Genomic DNA, 16583 nt, shown 5'->3' on the forward strand with positions numbered 1-16583 from the left:
ATCGTATCTTTGGTTTTGGATTGGTTTTGAGGTGGATAGGATATCATGCCGGTGAATCGGATCGGATGCGACTGCGGTAGCGTCGGTCGTCACTCGAAGAGAAGTGGAGACCTGGTATGAATAACGACGTACTGGCCAACTCCGAAATATCGACAAACCGCTGGACGACGAAGAAGAATATGCGCGTGAGCATGTCCATTCATTATTCTTAGGACTGAAGGTCAACTTTGTAGCAAATGCGGTGCAGTAGGTAGTCAGCAGGGAGCACGGACACGAAATGGGATTGCGGTCGCGTCGACACCGTGCGCTTGATGTCAACGAGAACTTTCTCTGTCGAACGTGGATCAGCCGCGACCACGACTTGTCATCTGCGGCTCGCCTAGTCGGTTAGAAGAGATCCTGCCGCTTACGGGTTTCGTCACGGCGGTGATCTCGCCTATGCGCCCGCGTCAGTGTCAACACGGTGAAGAGGAACCCGATCTATACTGGAAAATCCTGGCTGCTGCTGGCAAAAGGAAAAAGAATATTGTGAGAACAAAAGCGGACATCGCATTAGATGTGCGTATGCTTAGACGCCGACGTACGCAAAGAGGATGAGACTCAACGACATGATGCCCATGCCGCCGAGGATCGCGATCGAGACCGCGTGGCCATCCGGGCAAAACTTGACGGCCGACGGGATAAGCTCCTTGATTGAGAGCGTCACCATCATGCCCGTGACGATACCAAACATGACGCCTTCCACGGTTGGGTTGAGGCCGTCACCGAGGATGAAAAAGGCGAGGATGGCACCGAGAGGCTCCGCGAGTGACGAGCCGCAGGCCCACAAGAACGCCTTCCAGCGGCTGCCGGTGGCAAAGTAGACGGGCGTCGCGACAGCAATGCCTTCCGGAATGTTGTGCAGCGCGATACCAATGGCAAGCGTGGCGCCGACCTTGAGGTCGTGGACCGCCGCCGTGTACGTGGCGACACCTTCCGGAAGGTTGTGTATCGCAAGCGCAATGGCCGTGAGGACACCAGTGCGGTTCATGGCCGCCTTGTCCTTGTTGGCGAGTAAATCAAAGTCCGCTTCGTTGCGGGGCGTCACAAGAGGCATGTGGCCGTCGACGATTTGCTCGAGGCGCGAGAGATCCGCAACGTCGATCTCGTCCTTGAGATCGGGCGAGAGACGGTGCACGAGCGCATCGAGGAGGTAGATGATGCCGGCGCCAACGGCAAAGCAAATGTTGGTAAAGACCCACGCGTTGCCTTCGCACGTCGAGTCGCACTCGCCAGCCTCGTCGGCGTTGCCAGCCTTGAACTGCTCGACCGACTCGTTGAAGATCTCGACGAGCGAGATGAAGACCATGACGCCACCGGCAAGCGCGAGCGCGATCGAGAGGTTCTTGGCGTTGGCCATCTTGACCATGGACGCGCTAAAGATGACGAGACCGCCGATGCAGGTGGCGAACGCCGCGGCCCACGTGAGGGCAAAGGCAATACCGACTCCTGTTGTCACCTCTGGCATAGTTGCGCTTTTGCTTCTGAAGATGGGTGTTGAAGCGAGAGGTTTGAAGAATGATCAACAGGCCGCCAGGATCCAAGCGCAGGCAAGACCAGTTGCTGCTATCACTCGTGCTAGAGAAGGAATCATAAACACCGCGGTGATCAATGCGTGGTGGACACGACCGTGCAACTGGCAGGTTCTGGTTCAGCACGAGCAACCCATGGAGTACGGTATCACACTATGGGATACTACTCAGTACCGCTGCTCGCTGAGCTGATATCGCTTCAAAATGCAATACCCATGACGCATAAACGGTGTCGAAATCGACCACATTGTCCGCCCATGCATTCCATTCCGGTGCAGAGTTCAACCGAAGACCGCAGTCGAGCCGATTTGGTTACTGAAAATACACAGGGCGTAGGATTCTAGGGAGGCCTCCCTGGTACGAAGCTGATAGCGACGGTACGCCATCTAGTCGCAGACAGACGAGAACCTTGTCTTTGTTATTGCGACTGGCCGGCTGACTGGACAAGGTAATTCCCTACGGATATTGCATGTAACCGGCCATGTAGACGCTTATCCGGATAGACCACTTCCACGAGGTGCATCCAGGATTCGCTTCTCGTTTCTGGTTCATTGCGGGCATCGTTCCATCTTTGTTCGTGCGTTTCTTTGGACGCAAGCAAAATCAGCTTTTGAATCCAAGAACGCTCAGTGATCCATCTAGCAATCTGGCGTACCAATGGTAGCGAACGAGCATCCCTTCCAACTTCCTCTTCCATGGAGCCGTCCTTGGAATTCCTTGCCCTTTTCTCTTGCTCCAACAATATTAACGACAGAGTTTTCGATGCCGACATGACACGAGAGCTTGGTAAGGGGTGGGAAACAGGTGCGTACCAAGCAGTACCCGAGCATGTACACTACTCGTACTAGCGCTAGGCCAAGTCAAGCTTAAATAGAGACGTGCGATCAACAATAGTGGCGTCAACGACCGTCAAGTAGCTTAACGTGACACTGCACATCAAAACCCCAAAATCTCACATCGAGAGCATTGTGATAACCCACGCACGCATCAGTGCAACAAGGTCATGCATCGTGTTCGTTTCGCTACGATGGTAGCCACTGGCAAGGTTCACATGTTTTTGAGCTTGCGGTACCAGTCGGTTCGATCAGACAAGGAATACACTCATCCTTACCGAATGCGGTGCAGTGGGAGCACCGCCGACGTCGGAAACGGGCATGTTGTCGTCTCGGGCGCAACGACAAAGTGCCGCCAGCTCTTGATGTCAAAGAGGTGCAAGTCTCCGCGGTAGCGCCACGTGAACAAGCCGCCCATCGCAGCCGACATCCTGTCCGTGTACTGCTCGTCGCCAATCGCCCAGTTGCTCAGATTCGACGAGTACAGACTCGTCGCGTTCAGAAACAGCGACGTGATGCGCGACGGTGGCAGCGTCGGGCGCAGAAGCCGCTCGACGACGGCGGCTCCCACGACGCAGCTCACACAGAGTGCCACGTCAATCGAGACGCGGCTCACGCGGCCAATCTCAACGTGTCCGCTTGTGCAAGTGAGCGCCAGGTCCATATCAACGTAGGTGCAGCGGCGACGCACAAAGGCCGTGTAGTCTTGCGGCACCGCCAGCGTCCACGCGGCCGCAACAGCGCTTGCTGCGACCGAGCTCTTCCACGCATAAAAGGGCGTGTACTGGCGCGTGACGCAGCTAAGGACGTCGTTCATTATGTACACAAGCCACGAAAGCTCGGACGCGCCGAGGAGCGTCGGAACGACGGCGAGCGGTGGAGCTACAAAGCGAGCGCCTGCGCCGACAGCCGTGAGCTCGAGCGGCTGCGTGTTGAGAAGCCATAGCGCAGTCACGCCGCGGACAATGAGCAAGACGCGGCCGACCCACGCATGCCCAACGAGTCGATTCAACGCAAAGAGATTCGCGCCTTCGTACGCGCCACGGCAAACAAAAAGAGCGTAAAGGGCGGCGATGGCCGCACCGAGCATGATGGTACCGGTGACGTAGCGTACGCACTGCTGGCAGACAAACGAGAGACGGGTTGGGATGGCCGCGTCATCGATTGCGAGCGTCATGGGCTTTGACTGCTTGGAGATGGCGGTGATCGCACCAGCATCGCCCTGGAAGGAGACAACCTCGCGGAGCCCAAGAACCCACTCGGCCAAGTAGTTCCACCCGAAAAAGAGCCAAGACCGGTCGCTTGCGTCCAAAATATTGATTTTGTAGAGCTGGACGTTGGAACTGTTGTATGGCTTGACAAGGAACTGAACTGTTTGGATATCAAGCGCGCGCGCCTCCGACTCGGCGGCCGTCGCCAAAGACCGCAGCGACGCCGTCAACCGACACAGCGTGCTGTTCGCCAACGTAAACGAAGCGTTGTAGATGGCAACGCACGCCGCTTCGGCGTACACATCGCGTGCGCAGAACGCCGCCAAGTCCGTATCTGGTTGCATGGTATGCACCGCGTCAAAACCCGAAAGCGCAAAGAGAAGGCCAAGCGTCGACGGCGTGAAGTACTCTAAATGCCACCACGAACAGAGCGAGTCGGCGCCAAAGAGCGCGTAGAGCGCCCCGGACGGCGGCGACACTTGAATGTCATTCCCGCAGGTGAGATCCCCGCCGACGATACCGACATCCGGGTCGGTCAGAAGAGTTATGGGCACGTGGCCGATGTAGGGTTTTGCAGGTAGCGCTAAAAGCTGCCGTTGGGCGGAAAGGTTCTTTGTCGTCTCGGTTGCAATGGACTGCCGCACTGCGTCGTAGAAGTCTAGGAGGGACCTCGGGCAGCTAATGTAGATCATGTCGACGGCCCCAAAAGGACCTATCGAGGCGTTTACGAGGTGCAGACCGAGAAGAAGTGGCGACGAGAGGGTTAGGTTTTCAAAGAGCAAACTGGCGCGTGTCGCATTGGCAAAGGCAAACTCGGGACTTTGCCGGAGAAGCGAACGGCCACCAATGCGTGTAGTATTGGTGTTGATAGCCCAAAGGTCGCTTGCAAAGGCCCAGTAAAAACGATGCGACGTCTGGCGATCCAAGTGCATGACACCGGCGCGCTGGCTGATGGGGAGTGTGTACGACAAGCCAAGCGCCGACGAGACGACCATGGCGTCGTCGAGGCCCGTGTCCTTAAAATTCTGCCACTGCAGCACAAACTGCGTGATACCGTGTGCGCGCCAGTAGTCAACTTCCTCAGAGACCGAGAGCACCTGTGGCCGAGCTATCTCGTCCAGCCAAAAGCGACCTCCTTCGGACGATTCCAAGTAGCGACCAAACCCAATATCAAACGAGTCGCCCCAGCAATAGCGCCATCGAGCCCAGTCGCGCACATTTCGCAAGCTTGTCTCGAGGTACAGAGCGCCGTTAGCCGCATGCCCCCTACAGCGTGCTTGGCGGGAGTGCGTGCTCGCCATCTCATAGCGTTGGTTCACATCGAGCCAGCAGTACTGCGTGAACATCCACGGTAATTGACACGGGTCCATAGCGCGAAGCCCCGCAACCAGATCCTCGAGTGGCGGAGCTGTGCTCAAGAGGTACCGCCGCGCCATCGTCGGGTACCCTGCCACGATGCTGCTCGAGCTATTGTATGGCTGCAGCGGGTCCGCGAACGATGCATCATGCAGCAAAATCGGTGCGTCGACCGAAGTGAGCAGCTGGGCGTTGAACGTGTTGGCAAGGAACGCGTGCATACCCGTGGCGATGAAGCCAGCCCAGCCAAAATCGTTTGCGAGCGACTTTTGCAACACGCCCAAGTACGCCGTGTTGCTCCAGAGCGTGAGGCCAATGTACACCACGCCCGAGACGCGAAGCAGTCGTTCCCAGGACGAGCGCTGCAACGTCAAATTCCCACTTGTTTGTCTCACCGTTCTCGGCGGCGCGCTGAAAGGAAGTACAATAGCGCCATCTGCGCCATCGTCAAAGACACGGTCGTCGGCACACAGCAATAGCCAGAGCTTGATGTCAAAAAGGTAGGTACGGCCGCGCCAGCGCAGCGGCAAGAGGCCACACATGACCGCGGCCGTCGCACTCACTGCATGCCCGGCGGGCGTCACGCGCCAAGGAGAGAGCAATGGCAAGATCGCGTTTGGGCGAGGCGTCTCGGTGCTTGATACTCGGCGGCAAAATGCTGTAACGAACGATGCGCAAATGAAAAAGGCGGCGATGCTCAGGATGACGAGTACGCGCGAAAAGCTACCGACGTGCACTACACCGCTGGTGCAGTACACCATCGAGTCCATGTTAACTGTGTAGCACTGCCGATCGAGTGACGCAGACAGCGTCAGTGGCGCCAACTGATCCAGCGCAAGAATTGCGCACCAGCATGAGAAAGCGTGCAACGGCGACGTGCGAATGCTTGTGCGCTGAAGCGGCAGTAGCACATTGTGGGCGACGAGCATGAGCCAAAGGCTCTCGAGGGCGAGAACGCTGGACACCAAGATGGAGCGCGGCCCTTCGACTAGCCGAATGAACCCACTCGTCGTCGTTGAAGTGCCGAGCGGTACCGCGGCCAAGCATAGAATGGCCGCGACGCTGCGAAGGACGAGGAGGTTGCGGCTCACCCAAACGGAAGCCGTGAGCGGCACAAAGCTCCACCAGTCGTGGGATATAGCGCTTCGCGTGCGCCAGCCAACGCAGAGCAAGAGTCCCCCCGTAATAACGAGAGTGCCTGACGTGACTATTGCCAGGAAGGAGAGATATGGTCCCAAACTCCTGGGTGCAGACGCGTCGTCCTTTGTACTTGGTAGTGGAAGGTACAGAGACGACATGAGTGTGAAGGACGCCACGTCACCTTGGATCTGAACCACTTCGCGCTGATTCCGCGCCCAGTCGTAGAGGTACATGGCGCCGAGGAATGCAAAGTCGGGCGATAGCAGTGGTTGCAGGTCCAGCTCGATGGCTGCTGTCGTATTGCGCATCAGCATTTGAAACAGTCCGACGTTGTACGCTGCCACGTCATCGGTCCAGGACGTGGGTGGCGTCAAAAGAGGTAGCGTACTTTGCAGGGACATGGCGTCGGCAACGAGTCGTAGGCATGCATCACCGTCGACGAAGGGTGCGCAGGTCGTGCTTGGGTGTGCCCCGTACAAAGCGAGCGCGAAGAGTGCATTGTAGACGTGCCACTCGAGCGTCAAGGGGGCTTGAGCGCCGCAGACATCGTCAAAGCCAAACGTTTGCTGCACGAAAGGCATAGGCCCCCCAAAGGTGCACATCGGGTTGCCCGTAAGAAAGCGAAAATTCGCGTCCTTCCAGCGCAAAGGGCGCGGGTGCAACGTGTGGCGACCGAGCTTTCCGGACGCGCTTGGCGTCGTTAGTAGGCGCTCGGTGAGGTCGGCGTGAAAGAGGCTCACGGAGCGAATCAAGCTGCGCGGTGCCGGTACCCACTTGATGTCAATGTTGCCGAGAGGCCCGATACCATCATGTAAAACTTGCTGCAGCAGACGCAGTGGGTATCCTTGGCAATAGGTCTCTATCTGGTTCGGATCAACATCGCCAAAGTAGCGGTGTGTGCCCCGCACAAGGCTTTGGTTGGTCCCAATGGCGTACAAGTCGTTGTAGAGAAGGTTGTACAGGACGTTGGTGGTCCGAAATGCCCAGCGATTTAACATCGGCTTGGCCTTGAGCGGCAATAAGAGGCGCTGCCCGAGCGCATTCGCCATCTCGATCGTTTCCGAGACACCGATATCGTAGCCGGTCCCGTACTGCAGCGCAAAGCGATCGATGCCATGTCGCTGCCAGAGCGCGGCTTCATCGCTTTCGGCCACCCATGTGTGTATCTGAAGGGCTGCAAGCCATTTTGCGCCGTCCTCGCTCGACTCTGCGATCGGCGTCCCGATCGTCGAGAGAAACCGGCCTTGGGTTGACGCCAGGAACGACTTCCACTTGATGTTGCGCAAAATGGTCTCGAGGTGCACGGCGCCGTTGGCGGCATCGAACCTCGCACAGCGCGCTTGCCGACGTACGGTATAGGCCAGCTCCCAACGCTTTTGCAAGTCAACCCAGCAGTATGGCGACACCATTCTGACGACGCGAGACGCCGCAAGCTGCCGGAGACCGCGGACGGCGCTCTGCACGGTTGTGAGATCGTCGTACATGAGGAGCCGCGCATATGCAGAGCTCGGCGCACTGGGCAGCGCCGCAATGTAGGCCGCTTGTGGCGCCACCAGATCCAAGGCGCCGGTGCCATCGAGTGCGAGCTCGTGGTTCAGCGTAGTGACGAGTACGTGGGCCATCGCGTCAAAGTCGGGGACAAAAAAATCGGTTGCAAGGTACGAAGCAAAGATGTCGAGCGCAAAGCAGATCAAGCCGATGGACACGATAACACTGAGGACGCCACCCGCCTCCGTGACGACGCGCCGTCGGCATGTCTGTGGTCGAGCAAGAGGAAAGGCAGGGCCGTCCAGACGCGACGGCCAGACATGGACGCGCATCGCTTACATGTAACTGGCATCCTGTAACTGCGCCAAACACTGTATTCAAAGGATTTCTTGGATACAGAATTTTGCCCTGACAATCCCAACAAATGCAACTGCACAAACCACACTGACAAGGCTAAATATGAGGCGGTCTCATTCAGATTAGATTGGTGTCTACTACTCAGACGACGGGCGACACCTTGCTCGGGTCGTCGGACGTGGTGTTGTACTGCGCCGTGAGGGCCTCGGAGGGCGAGAGGCTCGAGAGCCGCTCGTCCGTGCCGTCTTCGAGCGCGTTGGCGTTCATGCGCGCCGCGTCCTCCGCGGGCATGGGCATGTTGTAGAATTTCTGGATGTTCCGAGGCGTGACGCCTTGGTCCTTGTGGTTGATGTCGGCAAAGTACGCGTCTTGGAGGAACCACACCATGGGCACAACGTACAGCGCGGAGATGACATCCAGCGTATAGTGCTTGCGGGCGGCGACGATGCAAAAGGCGATTGCGATTTGAATGCAGAGCATAAAGGCCAGCAGCGCCGTGCTCTTCCAGTACTTGAAGAGCGTCAGAATGAACGACATGGTGTACATCGTGTGCGAGCTAAACATGAGGTCGCCGCAGCCTAGAATCGAAATGTCAGGAAATGACGCGAGCAAAGGGCAATGGACCGTTGAGGACGTCAATGTGGAAAAAGTAGTAGGACGTGGTCGTCGGCGGCTGGAAATCCGGGTTGGGTACTTCGCACGAGAGCGGGTTGATCGGGTTCGCATCCAAGCACGTCTGGTTGAAGAGCGGGCGGCAGTGCGGCGCAGCGCCCGGAAGCGCCGTCACCAAGAACGAGCAGCAGCGAAAGAGCTACGGACACCATTGGTTCGTTGATATGCGCCGAGTCATTTCAAATGACGTACGAGGCACATGGCCGTGTGGAAGAGGAAGCGCTTAACGATGACGGCGACGTAGCGGACGTTGCCATTCTCTTTGGGCTTGATGAACGGGATCGACGCAATGAGCACAATCGACGGGCCAAAGATGCAGCCAAACACGAGAATTTCGGAAATCTTGGCCTGCGACTCGCTAGACGCACTCTATTGTGAGTTGCCCTGCGTCACCGATCGTCGTCGTACGTGAATTCGGGCAAGAGGTTGAAACCGACGTCGTACAGCGGCGTGCGCTGTTCGGGCGTCAAGCGCGACTGGATCCAGTACGCCAAGTTGTGCAAAATACTGTGCAGGTCTAGTCATAGTAGCATCAGTCGCACTGTCCACGATGGCGATTGGGATATGATATACATACATTGCCAAAGCACGCCGTAGAGCAGCACCTTCCAGTCGCAGAGCGCGAGCTTGAGCTCAAAGAGCAGGTGCTCCTTGAGCTCCGGCCACGTGCGCAGCTCGAGGCCGAGGCGCTTGGAGAGGTACACCATCTTGGGTCGAGTCGGCAAAAACGAAAATGGCGATTACGCAAAGGCCGCCATCGTGAATACGCAAGATTTTTTGCCATGTGGTTTTCATTTCCCACGGTGTTTTGCACGCCCAACCGCTCCTTGAAGCTTGCTGTTTGTATCGACATCGTGTGAAAAACAGTGTGTGTTGATGCAGACCCGGTCGTGCAATAATCGGGGTGCGACAGATCTTCCAAACACATATTAAAATACAAATGTTTTTGAAAGTTTGGCATTTGTATCAAAGTACCGTATTTTTATAGAACCCTCAATGTGTAACCAACGCGGGACATGACACCTAGGAGAGACGAGGACTGAAACCTTAGGCTTGACGAACACCGAAGCCGGTCCAGCGAAGCCCACGGGCGCCCCTTCAAGGCTTCCTTGCATCTTAGTTGATCACGTCAAGAGAATATAGTTGTGCAAGTGGATGGCAGCGTCGATCAATGTGACTTGGGGCAGAAGAAAGCTGCAGTCGCAGGCCTTGAGCAGCACTCATCTGTATGCATGTATTCAGAACTTGATCTTAATCAAACACAGTCTTTGATTAAGATTAAGTTCTCGCGCCACCGTCAACCCTTGACAGTCAGTATAATTTATAATTGGTTTTACGTTCAAGTTCAATTGTGCTGCGGTCGGACAAACTGTTCTTTGGCTTCTTCTGCGTTGGATGATGCAATCGCGAGGTGCAAACAACGTCGTCGGCGAAGCCGGCGACCACGATGTGTGCCTACGGTATATCTGCATCCGTTTAAGATCGTTAGGCCAATTGCGACGTCTCGGCGCCAGTCTTCTGGCGCGGTGTTTCACTGTTGATTGGCTGAAATGCGAAAGGTTTTGCACCAATTGCCGTCGTTTCGAGATGACCAATCACAGCGCGCGATTCCTGGTGGTTGGTGATCCTGGCAGCATATTTGCCTTCGCTCCAAGTTGACCATGGACAAGGACCTCCTGGGCAAGCGCACCAAGCAGCACCGCAAGTCCACGAGCGGCGCCAAGGTCAACAAGAAGAAGCGCAACGACGCGCAGAAGAACGAGCAGGCCAAGAATGCCAAGAACAACCCCAAGGCCTTTGGCGTCTCCAAGATTGGCAAGGCCAAGCGCATGACGCAGCGCAACCTCGACAAGGCCCACCAAAAGGAGTACGTGCCGCAGGTCGACCGCATGGAGGACACGCCGCCGCCTGTCTCGGTCGTCGTCATGGGCCCGCCCGGCTCGGGCAAGTCGACGCTCATCCGGTCGCTCGTCAAGCGCTACACGCGCCACAACATTGGCGAGATCAAGGGCCCGGTCACGGTCATTAGCGGCAAGGACCGCCGCATCACGTTCTTCGAGTGCCCCAACGACCTCAACGCCATGATCGTACGTTCCTTCCTTCTTCTCAACGACGTGCTCATGACGGCGAGTAGGATCTCGCCAAGATTGCCGACCTCGTCTTGCTCATGGTCGACGCCAGCTTTGGTTTCGAGATGGAGACGTTCGAGTTCCTCAACATCCTCCAGGTACCACCACCCTTCCTCCTCTGTGTGCTGAGGAATCGCGTAGGTCTCGGGCTTTCCCAAGGTCATGGGCATTCTCACGCACCTCGACAAGTTCAAGAACAACAAGAGTCTGCGCCAGACCAAGAAGCGTCTCAAAAGCCGCTTCTGGACCGAGATTTACCAGGGCGCCAAGCTCTTTTACTTCTCCGGCATCGTCTCCAACAAGGTTCGCTCTCCTCTTCGAAGGCTGCTTGGCTCATCTCTGTCCTAGTACCCGAAGGGCGAGATCAACAACATGATGCTGTACATCGCGCGCATCAAGTTCCGCCCGCTCACGTGGCGCAACTCGCACCCGTACCTGCTCGTCGATCGCTTCGAAGACGTGACGCACCCCGACGCGATCCAGCAAAACCCCGTGTGCGACCGCAAGGTCACGCTGTACGGGTACCTCCGCGGCACGCACCTCAAGCCCGGCATGAAGGTCCACGTCGCCGGCGCTGGCGACTTTTACATGGAGTCGGTCACGTCGCTTCCGGACCCATGCCCGTTGCCGTCCAAGAGCAGCGACAAGGTCAAGAAGCACCTCTCGCAGAAGGACATTATGCTCTACGCGCCCATGTCCGAGTACGATTTCTCTCCATATCGAGTGGACGTGCACTCATATGTATGGGAGTAGCGTCGGCAACATTATGTTTGACAAGGACGCCGTGTACATCAACCTCGGGACTGTCAACTACTCCAAGAAGGACGACATTGAGGATGACGGCGATGAGACCGCCCAAGGCAAAGGCGGCGAAGGCACCGACATGGTCCAGAGCCTCCAGCAAATCGAGTCGGGTCTCGGCATCGACGAGCGTCTCAAGGGTGCGACCATGTCGCTCTTCAAGAACACGGCTGCGATCCGGGCGGACGAGCTCGACAGCGATGACGAGGATGACGACCAGGACGCAGAAGATGACGCTGCCAATGACAGTGACGATGACGACGACGAGGACGACGAGGACGACGAAGATGATCAGGACACGTCCAAGGCGCGCAAGTCCAACCCGAAGGAGAGCATCGAGACGGACGCTTCCGGGCGCGTGCGTCGCCGCGCTGTTTTCGACATGAACGACGCTGGCTCGGACAACGACGACGAAGCCATGCGTGACGGCTCGTCCTCGGATGACAACGACTCTGAAGATGACGAAGGTGACGAGGAAGATGACGAGGAGAACGAGGAAGCGGCGCCGGCCTCGGCGGAAGCGTCGCAGATGCGCTGGAAGGACAAGCTCGTCGAGCGCGCGGCGATGAATTTTCTCGAGCGCGAGCAGAGCGATATCAACCTCATGGAGCTCGTGTACGGCGCGACGGAGAAGCTCCATATTGCGGACGCGGACGCGGCCCGCGCCAACGACAGCGAGAACGACGACGACGACGACGACGATTTCTTCCGGCCCAAAAACGCCGCCAACAAGAAGAAGGACAAGAAGACGTCGTCGACATCGGACGATGGCGACGACATCAACAGCCTCGACTCGAGCAAGTATGTGCCTGCCGAGCTCCAGGCGTGGGACATGCCCGACCTTCTCGAGAGCCTCCGCAACAAGTTTGTCACGGGCTCGTGGAAGAAGCCGACAGCCGGTGACGACAACGACGTCGACATGGGCGACGATGACGTTGATGGGTCGTTCGAGGACCTGGAGACGGGGGAAGTCCACCGTGGCAAGGACGACGACGACAACGACGACGAGGACGCTGGCAGCGACGACGAAGCCCCGGAAGACGAGTCGCCCGAAGAGATGCGCAAGCGCATTGGCGAAGAGAAGGCGCGGAAGCGTGCCAACTTGGACTCGGACGACGACAAGGACAAGGAAGAGGAGGACGAGGAGATCACCGAGATCATGGCCGAGGCCAAGCGTCTCAAGGAAACCCAAGCGCTGCGCAACGCCGAAGAGTTTGGCAAGGAAGGCGAAGACACGCGTCTCCAGCTCGAAGGCTTCCGCAACGGCCTCTACGTGCGCATCGAGATTCACGGTGTCCCGAGCGAGTTTGTGACGTGCGCGAATCCCACGACGCCAATCGTGGTCGGCGGCCTCCTCCCGCACGAACACGCGCTCGGCCTCATGCGGCTCCGCATCAAGAAGCACCGCTGGCACCGCAAGGTGCTCAAGGCCAACGACCCGCTCGTGTTTTCGATCGGCTGGCGGCGGTTCCAGTCGCTGCCCCTCTTCTCGATCGAGGACCAGAACGAGCGCCATCGGTACCTCAAGTACACGCCCGAGCACATGCACTGCTCGGCGACCATCTACGCGCCTATCTGCCCGCCCAACACGGGCGTCCTCGCCTTCCAGAACATGTCCAACAAGGTCGACGGCTTCCGCGTGAGTGCGACCGGCGTCGTCCTCGAGCTCGACCACACATTTTCGGTGATGAAGAAGCTCAAGCTCATTGGCCACCCGACCAAGGTGCACAAGAACACGGCGTTCCTCAAGGGCATGTTCAACACGGAGCTCGAAGTCGCCAAGTTTGAGGGCGCGAGTCTCCGTACGGTGAGTGGCATTCGTGGCCAAGTCAAGAAGGCGACGCGCGGCGGCAAGGGCGACTTCCGTGCGACCTTCGAAGACAAAATTCTCAAGTCGGACATTGTGTTTTGCCGCACGTGGGTACCGGTGGAGCCCAAGCTGCTGTACAACCCGGTCACGTCGCTCCTCGACCCCAAGTGGCGCCGCATGAAGACCATGCGCGAGTTGCGGCAGCAGAACCAGCTCCCGATTCCAGTCAACCCCGACTCGGTCTACAAGCCGATTGAGCGCAAGACCAAGATCTTCAACCCGCTCCGCGTGCCGGCCAAGCTCCAGGCGCAGCTGCCGTTTGCGAGCAAGCCCAAGCTCGACAAGAAGAAGGGCAAGAAGGCCGAGACGTACGTCACGAAGCGCGCGGTCGTCCTCGAGCCCGAAGAGCGCAAGAAGTATGCGCTCATTCAGCAAGTCAACACGCTCCGCCGCGAAAAGAACACGATCCGGGTCGCCAAGCAAAAGGAGCGGTCCAAAGAGAACCTCAAGCGCAAGGCCCGCGAAGAAGCCAAGTTTGCCGACGTCCACAAGGCCGAGAAGAAAGCCAAGTACCGCGCGGCGGGCAAGGAGGCCGCGTACCGCGCGTCCAAGGCGTAGACTTGTGTTTACGTTGTCAATTGGCTCGATAATCTAGACTGTGTATGCTTTATCCACAAGCTTTCGCAATATTTGAATGCACACCCCCGCTTTTGCCAACTATTAGTCGGTTTCGAGACAAACAAGCTTGCTCTAGACCGCAGAAATCACTGTTCGTTGGCTCCATATCACAGGTCCCATCGATGCACCTGTAGGCCGTGTTCGGTTTTCTTTTTTTGGTAGATTCAGGTGGATCGAGGCAACCGTGGATCGGACGATATCGATTTTTTCGTGTTCGGTGAAAAAAAAAGGCGGATCGGGATGGCCAGGATCTTGAATCTCGGAATCCATGTCCCGCGGTGGATTTCGGCCATCGCAAAGTGAATCGGGCAATTTTATTAAAAGTACGATTAAAATTACAAGCGCTCAAAATTGCGCGCGCATTTGAACGGATGGCCGACGACGACGACATAGTTCTCCTTGCGTGCGCCATGGCCGTAGCGGCGGCCGCATTAGCCATCAAGGACGAGCTTATCGACGATGACCCGCCCGACCGTAAGCCGCAGCTCCGGTTCATGCGCCCCGAGACGTCGTACTTGGACTACCTAGACATGCAACGCGACCTCCTCCACGATCGCGGCGATCGTGTCATCTACGACATTTTCCGCATGGACGATGCGAGCCTCCACGTGTTAGTTGCGATGGCGAAACCCTATCTACCGGGGCGTATCAACCCACGCGATGTGGTATGCGTCGTTGTGCATTGGCTGGCGACTGGGGCCTCGGTGCGTGCTCAGGAGCAGTTCTTCCTCGACAAAGGGTTCTCGACCCTCCTACCATTACCATACCATCGGACTCGTCGCTATCCTGCGCGGCCTCACAGCCAACGGGTTCTACGGAGAAGATATCAACGACCCGAGGCGGCTCGCAGCTTCCTGCGCTGCATTTGCCACCAAGGACCCGTCGCTCGGCGCGTGCATTGGGGCTATTGATGGCACCCACATCCCTGTTGTGGTGCCGGTGCCCATGAGCGAGCGTTACCGCAACCGGTATGCCATCCTTGTGCTTGCCTCATCTCATCCACGTTATCCGTTCGTGATTGAGGCGTCCCTCGGCGCCATGTCTTTGGCGACGAGCGCCCAGCCAGTCGCCTTCAGGTTCTTGCCAGCCGACACGACATACTGTGGGCTCTTGGCGACATTGCGGAACGAGAGCCTCGAGCTCGCGCGTCCAGCTCGCCGGGGCCACCATGTTCCCGCCAAAAAAGAGCTGTGAACTTTTTTATTGGCCCGATTAAAATTGACGGCCAATTCAGGCCATTCGACCTTCGATCCAATCGTGTTCGGCGAGCATTCCGGTGGTTGATCGGATGTGCCAGCCGGATCCACATCCGGCTGGATGAAGATTCCGCGAATCGACATCCCGGATGCCGATCCACTTTTTTTACCGAACACGGCCGTAGTGTGCCATGCCTTAGCGCGAGAAGAAATGCTTATACATGTGGATAGCGCACTCGGACTCAGCGTGTAGGAAATCGAGTTGTTGGCAAATCAATGTTGGAGCGGGAAATTGGCAAAAAGTTGGTAAGAAATTAGAGAGAAAGATAGAAATGGGACAAACGACTTCTCATAACACCAGCGTCCGCTCACACCGTCTTGGAATAGCAACGGTGGACGTTCATCAAGAGCCAGCAACTCAAAACTCAATTCGAGCTTCTGGCCGACATCCCGAGTCAACGGACGTGGTCACATACGATCATCAAAGTCATTTGTGATGTCAACTTTGAAAACAAAGTAGAACAGAACTGTACTGTAGAAAATGATCCTGTATAAGTACGGTCTTGCTTCATTTTACCGTAAATCTTACATTGCTACGTAAAACGTTGCACGTGTCCTTGCGTAGATTTCATCTCACCTCGTTGATAGGCAAATGAGATGGCGCTATTTCTGCATGGCGCACAGAAATCCGCATAATATCAGGTGTTTCCGCATAAATTGGCGTATATGTACGGTAAATTTGACATGAGTAGCGTAATTTTGAGTCTGCACACTATAAAATACAATGGAACATACTATATATAGTGATTTAAATAGTATACGCACTATCTTGGAAAATAATTTTTTAAACCAGGACACATGAAGTCCACAAACCGAAACATAGCCTTGAAAATAGGCTTTTCCGAGGGCTGTCGTGTTCGGGGCAGTGATCGGGGCCCGAACACGGCAAGCTTAGCTCTCGGCTTGCAGCACGCAAACATCTACGAGTATATGCAGTTCACATGAAAGTAAATACTGTGTCCTTAGCCAGCCTTGATTTCCTTGCCAGCAGCTCTGTTGCAAGTAATAGCTCTTCTCCCCTGTATTCCAACTTGGAGCACGGGGTTGGAGATTGGTACTTGGAGTCCCAAAGTACCAATACCAAAGATTCTTCTCTATCCGTGGCCTCGACACGGGCTGATAAGGTAATGATGGCAAGCAGTGCAGACGTCTTCCTGGCACATTGGGGGTGGGGGCAAAGACTGGTTTCTCTCGAGGCACCCAGAAAGGCGTTGGTTACGACGATGCTGCAGACTATTTATTGACTGCCGAGGCTAATATTACGACTGCACGTCGCTATTC

At 56.6% G+C, this 16583-nt stretch overlaps 5 protein-coding genes across 5 annotated transcripts; 2 read left to right on the forward strand and 3 right to left on the reverse strand.

Moving 5' to 3' along the window:
* Window positions 1-180: 180 nt before the first annotated feature.
* Window positions 181-1596, reverse strand: SDRG_12587 (hypothetical protein). The gene has a single exon (XM_008618660.1). The coding sequence runs from the start codon at window positions 1505-1507 to the stop codon at window positions 569-571; it is 939 nt and encodes a 312-aa protein (XP_008616882.1). The 5' UTR covers window positions 1508-1596; the 3' UTR covers window positions 181-568.
* An 875-nt stretch (window positions 1597-2471) lies between these two features.
* Window positions 2472-7931, reverse strand: SDRG_12588 (hypothetical protein; the record flags this gene model as incomplete). The annotated part of the gene is made up of 1 exon (XM_008618661.1): window positions 2472-7931. One exon carries the CDS (start codon window positions 7929-7931, stop codon window positions 2679-2681), a length of 5253 nt encoding a protein of 1750 aa, XP_008616883.1. The 3' UTR covers window positions 2472-2678.
* A 113-nt stretch (window positions 7932-8044) lies between these two features.
* SDRG_12589 (hypothetical protein) lies at window positions 8045-9358 on the reverse strand. Its single transcript, XM_008618662.1, has 5 exons — window positions 9206-9358; window positions 9037-9145; window positions 8821-8986; window positions 8581-8767; window positions 8045-8534 (listed from the first exon to the last, which is right to left on the reverse strand). The coding sequence occupies exons 1-5, from the start codon at window positions 9333-9335 to the stop codon at window positions 8098-8100; spliced, it is 1029 nt and encodes a 342-aa protein (XP_008616884.1). The 5' UTR covers window positions 9336-9358; the 3' UTR covers window positions 8045-8097.
* An 883-nt stretch (window positions 9359-10241) lies between these two features.
* Window positions 10242-14124, forward strand: SDRG_12590 (hypothetical protein). Its single transcript, XM_008618663.1, has 5 exons — window positions 10242-10715; window positions 10763-10855; window positions 10899-11060; window positions 11106-11458; window positions 11511-14124. The coding sequence occupies exons 1-5, from the start codon at window positions 10290-10292 to the stop codon at window positions 13984-13986; spliced, it is 3510 nt and encodes a 1169-aa protein (XP_008616885.1). The 5' UTR covers window positions 10242-10289; the 3' UTR covers window positions 13987-14124.
* A 293-nt stretch (window positions 14125-14417) lies between these two features.
* Window positions 14418-15240, forward strand: SDRG_12591 (hypothetical protein; the record flags this gene model as incomplete). The annotated part of the gene is made up of 2 exons (XM_008618664.1): window positions 14418-14691; window positions 14849-15240. 2 exons carry the CDS (start codon window positions 14418-14420, stop codon window positions 15238-15240), a joined length of 666 nt encoding a protein of 221 aa, XP_008616886.1.
* Between the last annotated feature and the right edge of the window lie 1343 nt (window positions 15241-16583).

The sequence above is a fragment of the Saprolegnia diclina genome (assembly GCF_000281045.1).
Source record: "Saprolegnia diclina VS20 unplaced genomic scaffold supercont1.51, whole genome shotgun sequence".
NCBI classification, from domain to species: domain Eukaryota; phylum Oomycota; class Saprolegniomycetes; order Saprolegniales; family Saprolegniaceae; genus Saprolegnia; species Saprolegnia diclina.